General features: G+C 40.5%; 1 protein-coding gene across 9 annotated transcripts in view; it reads left to right on the top strand.

The window, feature by feature from the left end:
* Nucleotides 1-2403: 2403 nt before the first annotated feature.
* The window catches only part of aldh18a1 (aldehyde dehydrogenase 18 family, member A1), an 18300-nt gene continuing 10717 nt past the window's right edge, over nt 2404-9986 (top strand). For 3 of the 9 annotated variants that reach the window (XM_032502209.1, XM_032502204.1, XM_032502202.1), the window contains exons 1-4: nt 3330-3760; nt 3957-4066; nt 6037-6188; nt 6965-7114. In XM_032502209.1, coding sequence (XP_032358100.1) covers nt 3976-4066; nt 6037-6188; nt 6965-7114 — 393 coding nt within the window. In that variant the 5' untranslated portion in view covers nt 3330-3760; nt 3957-3975. Of the gene's footprint in view, nt 2477-3329; nt 3802-3956; nt 4067-6036; nt 6189-6964; nt 7115-9986 lie in introns of those variants that run through there. The other 6 variants (XM_032502211.1, XM_032502206.1, XM_032502210.1 and 3 more) reach the window with 6 other exon arrangements.

Raw genomic sequence — 9986 nt, 5'->3', positions numbered from 1 at the left:
CCTTTCTGATATTTCTGTATGAACATTAATTGTAGAATTAGAAAGAATTAGATATAGCGTACAGAGATTTGTGCATATGGTTATAAAACATGTTCTCGCGTTGTAAATAAGGGGTTGAAATTAAGCCTAGAGTCCTTAGGGTCCATATCCCGAGGAACATTAATTCTCTCTGCTCACTTTTAAGGCAAAGGCTAAATACTACATTTTGTGTATATAGTGCTTTACATGGTAGGCTAGTCAAAGACACTTTACAGTAAAACCAGCACATTTATCACATAAAAACAGAAACACGAAACTACCATATTTAAAGCAAATAAAACACAGTGTAGCCTACAACTTTGAAAAAATGTGGAGTGACTATAGGCTAAGTAGATATTTTTACACCCTCACACATGGGCTTTTTCTCTCCATTTGACAACAGCCGGATTTCCCTTTTTGCATATTTTTCCCCTCCTCGTTACTTTCCATTACAAGCTGCTGCTCATTGGGTAAAACATATGGCGCAACAACAACCTTTAATTTGGGAATAGCCAACATGCTAAGCAAATGTAGACCTGTTTACATTGGTTTTGCCTAATAGCATGCTAACGTTTGCTAATGAGCAATAAAGACAAAGTAGGTTACAGCTGAGGATGATAGGAATGTCATTAGACAGAGTATTAAACTAAGTGTTTTTTTTTAATCGGAGGTGGTGCTAGATGAAAAAGCAAGGGACCCCCAACGTTACTACAACTCATCCTGAGAGGGAAATGAATGGCTGTACCTAATGCCATCACAATCCATGCAAAACATATTTTTTAACAGTGGTGATACTTGTGAACTAATATTGTGAGGTGTTGCAATCTGATTTGATATTAAGTGTTAGGTGTTACTGTTAGTTGTTAAAATGTCACTGTCTTCTGTCAATGTTGTATTCATTTTGGTCAGTTATTTTTTATGTTACAAAATGAATATGGAGTTTAGGTTTAACCATTACACTGTTTGTTTTAGTAGGAAATATCAGTACTTTTAGCAATTGTAAGGGATCAAAATCAACACACCTGCAATAAGTTAAATGTAGAACATGTTAAATACACACACACACACACACACAAACACAAAACGAGTTAGTGGATTAGTGGAGCCAGGAGTAAGGTAAGGGTCAGTTTCTTCCCCTGAGTCAGATAGACTGATAAAAGGAGGAGGAACACAGAAGAACAGATAAAGGGCAAGAGCAGACAACAGAGAGATGAACAGGACATATATAATGGAATAATACACAATCAAGCCAGAGCTACAGGAACCAATTTAGTTATCTATGGTCCTAGGGGCAGTGGGAGCCCCACAGTGTCCGTCAAATATGCTTTGGGTTACTTTTCATTTCGTCACAGCAGGATAGTGCAAGTACAGAAAACTTTCATCTCTACTGCAGTCCTGTGATTTTTCCACCACATGAAATGTAGTTTTATGAATATGACCCTAATGAGATAAAAATAGGTAATATTTGGTTACATTGACTGCAATCATTACATTCCAAATAAATGATGTGTTTTACCTTCAATAAAAACAATCTATGTTTTGTTTTGTACAATATACAATTCTCAATATAAAGGGCAACAATATATGCAACCCTATGGGGCGACCATAAAACAGATTAACTATACTTTCTTGTTCAGTCTCACAGGAAGTACATTTTGTCTTTTTTTGACAAAATGTAGGTATACTTAGAATAGGTAAAACAATATACACGTGCCATCAGTGTATGAAACAAAAAATAGGACAAAAACAAAACAAAATCATCATATAGACAGAAAAAGAAGAAAGAAATGTACAAGAAGATATACAATTACAATTAAAAAAAGCTCTACAGTTTACAAAATTTCGAAACATTTTTTGTTATCCTACATTCTGAGTGACTTCGGTAGAGATTTTAAGAGTCAACACTGGTAATCTCACTCTTAAGGTAAGTGAAACAGTGGGCATGTATCTCTCTATTAAGTGGAATTTTACACAACATCAGCCTGATGTCTGTATTATATGAGAGGCGATACATATTGTTGATCATTTTAAGTGTCTGGACATAATTATTGATTCTAACTTAAAATTTTAAAAACACATGAAAAAGATATCCAATTGTGTCAAAACTAATTTAGCAAATTTTAGACATATAAGAGACCAGTTACCAATAACCCAAGCTAAACTGTTTTTACATTTAATGATCTTCTCACATTTAATTTAGTGTTCTACAAGCTAGTCTGAGGCAGGTGTGACTACACTAAAACCCATAAGTACCCTTTACAAACAAACGTGAAAGTTCAAGAAACAACCATTACTGCACCATTGTAAAAAAAACAAAAACACAACCTATTAACCTTTAACAGTTTTCTCTGTTTTGTAGACATGTGCCTGATGTTTAAATTGACCCATGGTCTTGCACCACCACTACTCAAGCAATGTGTGTCATTTTGCAGAGATAATGTAAGGGTCTCCAAGAGAGGTAAGAGTTGACTGCTACACTCAATTTAGGAAGATTACATTTGGTCAATCAGCTTTTTAATTTACTATAGTAAAAAAGTGGAACTTAATTCCACTTCACAAGATTGTGTAAGTCTTAGCAGTTTTATACAGATTGTGTAAGTCTTAGCAGTTTTATACAGATTGTGTAAGTCTTAGCAGTTTTAAAATGTCCTTGTAAAGACTTGGCTGAAGGCGAATCAACTATGATCAATGATCTTTGTATACCATGGAATGTATATTTTATATAGCCTACTGGTACGGTATGTAATGTTTGTCATAGGTTATTGTAGATGTGTAGATGTAGATAGTGTAGATTCTTTTATCAACTCCTACATTAGGCCAATGTGGTGGGATCAGGGGAGAACTTGCTTGGACGCGTGTTCTGCATGCCAGTAAACAATGTCTACACGTACTGTCTGCATTTCGGTGCTGTGACCCATTTATTTTCCGTTTGTCAAATTCAAACCTTAACGCGACTGACACGAAACTGATACGACACTGACACGCACTAACACGGTGAAAAGTTGTCTGCTTTCCCCGTTTTTTCCACACACCTGTGTACCTGGGGCTGATTACCTTTATGCCTTCCAAGGCAATGCGCCACCCAGTGCTCAAACATAAAATTGCAGAATTTATACATGGTATATAAACAAAACAAAACAAAGTGTTGTAATGGCTCCAACAGATAGTGTTGTCTATATTGTGTCTTATTGTCCTTTTATCTCCCTTGCCCAGGGACCACAGATGTAAATTAGCTTAGCTGTATAGCTAACTCTGGTACTGGGCTTTAACTGTGCATGGTCCCTGTCGACAGTACCGACAGTCTCTTATGTTGAAATGTGAGACTTTAGGTCACTTCCGTTCCTTTTCCGTATTTCGCCGGCCGGCTTGACGCCACATCCTGCCACTTCACCGCCAATTTATGAAGCTTTTTCTGTTGAATAACCTTATTTTTGTTTTTAAATGTCAACGCGACCAAGAGTAATACATTATTCGTTAGTCCTTTAACTGCAGCGGAAATTAATTTACAGACGCAGTGGTAAGGTTAGCGAAACGACTCGTTTACACTCGATGCAAACTGCAGGGACAGCTTCATCAGCCAGGGGAGGAGTCGTGCACACGCAGAGTCCACCTCTTTTGAAGTGTTGTGTGATGAATGAAGGAATAACAGGTTAAAGATGAACTAAACTCAATAGAAGCCGTTACACAGCGCAGGTACCGTTACGTACACAAGACAAGCCAAACTTGGACTTCAGGAGGTTAAGTAAGAACAAACGCTCTTTGCTGTCTAGGGAACCATGGAGGGTAACGTTAATTATATTTTGACTGTATACTACATTAGGACACAATACTTTTTATGTTGCCATAAAAATCAGATATAATACTCTCTTCCAATTCTTCTCTGTAATACCACAGTTTAACGCATTTGATGGTGATATATTTCTCACTTTCTGTGATAGTAAAGGCATTAAAGTGACAATGCTGCTACGAAGGCTGACTCTGTGTTCAAGGACCCCGCTGGATTACCCGGGACACGTATGCAGCTTTCTCACCAGACCACTGACACAAGGCAAGCCACGCTGCAGAGCTACATTGTGGTACCAGTTTATTCCATGTAAACACTAGTATAGATCAAGGGTGTAACTTTGGTTTGAGAAGGAGAGGGGACTGAAAACAGTGGGTCTGGGGGTCCTCAGCCCACAAAATGTTCTCAATTTGAATCCTTTTTCCTGCATTTCTACATACATTTAGTGACTATGGTGATACAAAATCCAGTTGATCATAATGATAAATTATGCCAGAAAGAATAGTAGACAACTAAACTCTGTATAAGAAAAAAATCTTACTTTCTTTATTGTTTAAAATAAGGGTGCTGATAAAATAACATTAAACAAGTTTTTTTTTTTGGGGGGGGGGGGGGGGGGGGGTTGGGGGGGGGGGGGGGGGGGGGGGGGGGGGGGGGGGGGGGGGGGGGGGTGGGGGGGGGGTGGTGGGGGGGGGGGGGGGGGGGGGGGGGGGTGGGGGGGGGAAGTTACTTGTGAGGGGGTGGGGGGGAGGAGGTGGGGGGGGGGGGGGGGGGGGGGGTTGTTGTGGGTGGTGGGGGGGGGGGGGGGGGGGGGGGGGGGGGGGGGGGCGGGGGGGGGGGGGGGGGGGGGGGGGGGGGGGGGTGGGGGGGGGGGGGGTGGGGGGGGGGGGGGGGGGGGGGGGGGGGGGGGGGGGGGGGTGGGTTGGGGGGGGGGGGGTTGACACAAACTAGATTTTGAAAAAGACATGCCAGCCCCCCCCCTGTTCCCTGTGGAAATGATGCCCTGGGTATAGATCATTCAGTCTGTTCTCAGGCATCCAGCAGCAGCGTGGACTACAGAAAAGTAAAACAACAAACTTGTAACCGGATCTTTAGATAAAATTAGATGATTCTGTTGTTATAATAAAGGCTCTGTTGCTGAATCGGTTTTTTGATTAGTCAATTGACCGAATAATGAAAGTTTTCTGATATTTTTCAAGCCAAAATGCCAAACATTTTTCAGTTGTAGCTTCTCAGGTTTAAAGGGTTTCTGCTTTTCATTAATAACTGAACAGCCAACTGAATTGTTTGGGTTTTGAAATGTTTTCAACAAAACAAGCCATTTTAAGACATAACCTTGGGCTTTAGTGACCTTTGGTGAATAAAGCTCACTATTTTCTGACATTCTATAAACCCATATGAAATAGATTAATCAGTCAACAGATTAATCAAAACTAAAACAATTGTTAGTTGCATATTGTATTAAGTAATATATCATCAATGTAAATTATTCTAAATTGTAAAAAAGAAAAAGGTTTTTGACTGTTGCTCTGAAAAAAAGCAATTTAAAGAGGTCACCTCAGGCACTGGGAAATTGATAAAGAGTGATAGAGTCTTGGTTTTCTGCTGTTTGAGTCAATATCGACATAATAGTCAATACAGTATCTGCGAGCAGATATGGTGAAATCCAGATGTGCACATAACACTTTGTTTTCTGACCTACTCTAGTCTGAACAAGATGTCATCTATCTCTCTCTCTCTCTCTCTCTCTCTCTCTCTCTCTCACATGCGCTTCATTGCTCCAGAGAGATGTGTTATGTCAGCACAGGCTTTTCTGCTTGCCCTGCTGATATGGCAGTTTGAAGGCTGTGATTATCTGTTTCCCAGGTTACAGATGAATGTAGGCAAGGCTTCACTCTGTTTGTCTCTGTCATGTAATTCAATCAAAGCAGCAATAGATGCTTGTTTGCACTTTTTTTCTTTTCTTATTTTGCTCTCTGATTCAAATGTATGTAAATTACATGAAATGAAGGAAGGGGAATTTTCAATTTTTTTTGCAAGTCTTTGCCCTTAACTATTGATTAACGAATTATAAAAATGTAGTTCTGATTTCTCGTCATTGGCTGGTCTTTCTTTATCTATTTAGGCATCATTCCATGGTCGCTCAAAATTACTTCTCCTTGTTTTCCAAAACGTAACATTGAAATAACATGTTCTTTTTTACCAGTTATGTTAAAATAACATATTCTCCCTGTTTACAGAGGGGAGGGCACATGGCAGCTCCTTTGCACACCGCAGTGAACTGCGTAGGGCCAAGAGGATCGTAGTCAAGCTCGGCAGTGCTGTGGTCACCCGTGGGGATGAATGTGGCCTGGCTCTGGGGAGGCTGGCCTCCATTGTGGAGCAGGTGAGAGGCCCAAAACCTGTTCACACTGTACCTTAATGAAGTATAAAATAACTTTGAAGTTCTATTGAAAATTCTTGATGGGGGATGGGGGAAAGGAAGTACAAGCTTTGACATCATCTGTTTCAAGTTCTCTGAGATGTAAATCATCAGTGGGCATTCATGATTTTTCCATCCACTGCAGTTTATGTTTATCCGTTGACCTGCTCACTAACATTTATTCATATATCCACATAAATATGCATTTTTTTTTATGCAAACTTATTTTGTTTTTTGTTAATTATTTTATCGTGTTTACATCTTCAATTAAATGTTTCTACTTTTCCTTTACTACCCATCTATGAGATGTAGTGGTAACCTTTCATTATAAGAAACCTGTAAAAAGAGATTTTGATCTCAGCAAGTCTATTTGAATGAATGCACTTACTATGAAAAGATAATTTAGGACGATTGACCCAAATTACAGAAAAAACATTTTCTCACTTATCTTCGGTGGTCTCAGTATTGCTTTAGTAATGCTTTAGTAGGTATGGAAAGACAGACACATAGCATTTAGTTTTTAAATGTAACTTTTCTGCTTTGAGCACCACAAGCATAATCCCATTCACCCCTTTGTATTGGAGTAGAGGCAGAAATGTCAGGGACAAATATCTCAAAACAATTAAACAAAAACAACAACATCATGGTTAGTCACCACAAGGGGTCAGTAAGAAAACATGTATTTTTGTAATGGGCCCAGTTGTGTTGAATGAGTTCTAATTTGGTGTATTGTTATCCAGGTGGCCATGCTGCAGAATCAAGGCAGAGAAATGATGATTGTCACCAGTGGAGCAGTGGCCTTTGGCAAGCAAAGATTAAGACATGAGATCCTTCTGTCCCAGAGTGTCCGACAGGCGCTGCACTCAGGTCACAGTCAGCTCAAAGAAATGGTAAAAAAAGTGAAGGAATGTGTTGAGGATAAGGCAATGTATTATCATTTATCATCATCATCAAGCATGGGCAGCAGCAATACATTGAATAGCAGTAAGTATGGTCACAGGGGATAAGGCAATGTTAAAGTGTAAATCAACACTGATTCAAATAAATAAGAAATTACTACTGCTGCTATCTGTGGGTTGGAACTTATGAAGGATGTGTTGCCATAGTAAATCGCATGAAAACCAACACCAAATGCTTTTTTTCTAGAAAGTAAATAGACACAGTACTGGTGATACAGTACAATAGCGTGCACTAAATACTACCTTTTGTGCGGTTTAATATTCAGTGTTTGTTGAGACCATCAAATTATTGTTGATCCACCTCTGTAGTAAGTAGTTTGTTCTATGGTGCCATTGATTATTGTTTGCCTTGCCATGTAAGTGTTCTATTATTTTTGTCAGACAGCTCATTCTACCAAACATATCATACATTTCTCTACAAGCTTTTAATACCATTATCTGGCAGACCAGCTTTTAGATTACAACAGCTGTTCTGTAAGATGTTATAGACTATTCTTTAACTGTTACATACAATATTCTCTGTGTATACATGTTGCCCCCACAGTCAGGCGCTTACCTGAGGCCTGTACTACAAATCAAGATCAGCATGCCCTGGATTTATTTCTGTTACCCAGCTGGATCTAATCCAACAACCGCGGTCCCGCATGAGCTGTGTCACGACGTGGTTAACAACTAGTTCAATCAACCCAGGGTTTCTCAATCCAGCGACGCGTGCGTTCACATACAGTGGTGTGAAAAAGTGTTTGCCCCCTTCCTCATTTCCTGTTCCTTTGCATGGTTGTCACACTTAAGTGTTCGGACATCAGACCAATTTAAACAATAGTCAAGGACAACACAAGTAAACACAAAATGCAATTTGTAAATGAAGGTGTTTATATTAAAGGTGAAAAAAAATCCAACCTCATGGCCCTGTGTGAAAAGTGATTGCCCCCTAAACCTAATAACTGTTGGGCCACCCTTAGCAGCAACAACTGCAACCAAACGTTTGCGATAACGTGCATGAGGCTTTTACAGCGTCCTGGAGGAATTTTGCCCACTCATCTTTGCAGAATTGTCCTAATTCAGTTACATTAGAGGGTTTTCGGACATGAACTTCTTTTAAGGTCATACCACAACATCTCAATATTATCAGGTCAGGACTTTGGCTAGCCACTCCAAAGTCTTCATTTTGTTTTTCTTCAGCCATTCGGTGGTGGACTTGCTGGTGCGTTTAGGATCATTGTCCTGCTGCAGACCCCAGTTCGTTTCAGCTTGAGTACACAAACAGATGGTCGGACATTCTCCTTCAGGATCTCTTGGTAACAGCAGATTCATAGTTCCTTTTACACGGCAAGTCTTCCAGGTCCTGAAGCAGCAAAACAGCCCCAGACCATCACATTACCACCACCATATTTTACTGTTGGTATAATGTTCTTTTATGAATGCAGTGTTCTTTTCTACGCCAGATATACTGGACACACACTTCCAAAGAGTTCCACTTGTCTCATCGGTCCACAGAATGTTGTCCCAAAAGTCTTTAATCAACAGATGTGTTGTGGAGATTGAGACGAGCTTGGATGTTCTTTATGCTCAGCGTGGTTTTCCTCCTTGGAACTCTGCCATGCAGGCCTTTTTTGCCCAGTCTTTTCCTGATGGTGAGGCATGAACGCTGACCTTAACTGAGGCGTGAGGCCTGCAGTTCTTTGGACGTTGTTGTGGGGTCTTTTGTGACCTCTTGGATGAGTCGTCCTGCGCTCTTGGGGTAATTTGGGGGGCGGCCGGCCACTCCTGGGAAGGTTTACCCTGTTCCATGTCTTCGCCATTTGTGGATAATGGCTCTCACTGTGGTTCGCTGGATTCCCAAAGCTTTGGAAATGGCTTTATAACCCTTTCCAGACTGAAGATCTCAATTACTTTCTTTCTCAATTGTTCCTGAATTTCTTTGGGTCTCGGCATGATGTTAGCTTTTAAGGTCTTCTGGTGGACCTTACTGTGTCAAGCAGCTCCTATTTAATGATGCCTTGATTGTGAACAGGTGTGCAATAATCAGGCCTGGGTGGCTAGAGAAATTGAACTCAGGTGTGGACAACCACAGTTTAGTATGTTTTAACAAGGGGGGCATCACTTTTTCACACAGGCCATGATGGTTTGGATTTTTTTTCACCTTTAATAATAAACACCTTATTTACAAATTGCATTTTGTGTTTACTTGTGTTGTCCTTGACTATTGTATAAATTGTTTTGATGTTCTGAAACACTTAAGTGTGACAAACATGCAAAGGACAGGAAATAGGATGGGTCAAACACTTTTTCACACCACTGTACAAGAGCCGGTGTTTGCAGAGCGGGGCCAATCGCAAATATCTACCGGAGCTGCATATTTTACATTACAAGAACAAACTATAACTCTACATAAATATGAAGAACACATACACCTTTAAAGGTCCAATGAAATGAAAATTTAACTTTAAGAGGAGTTCCCCCAGCCTGCCTGTTTCCCCCCAGTGGCTAGAAATGGCGACAGGTGTAAACCGAGCCCTGAGAAAATAAAAGATCAGATGGGCCGATCCTGCCTCCCCTTTCTCCCCTTTCTCTGCTTTTCCCGCCCAGAGATTATGGCCCATCCATGAGAGAGAGACATCATGGCTTTTAAAAGCGCAAAGCAGGTTAAAAAAAAAGGCAGTTGGTCAAGGCCACACCCCCAGCATCCACCTTGCCCCTCCCAACCCCACCCCACCTCTCCTCTCCACCTCAAAAGCTACAGACACAGAAATGGCACGTCCTAAGGAAAGTTCATTGTGGGACTGGCTCTAGTGGCTGTAAT

This window comes from Etheostoma spectabile, chromosome 21 (assembly GCF_008692095.1).
Source record: "Etheostoma spectabile isolate EspeVRDwgs_2016 chromosome 21, UIUC_Espe_1.0, whole genome shotgun sequence".
NCBI classification, from domain to species: domain Eukaryota; kingdom Metazoa; phylum Chordata; class Actinopteri; order Perciformes; family Percidae; genus Etheostoma; species Etheostoma spectabile.
This window is presented reverse-complemented; position numbering and strand designations above follow the sequence as displayed.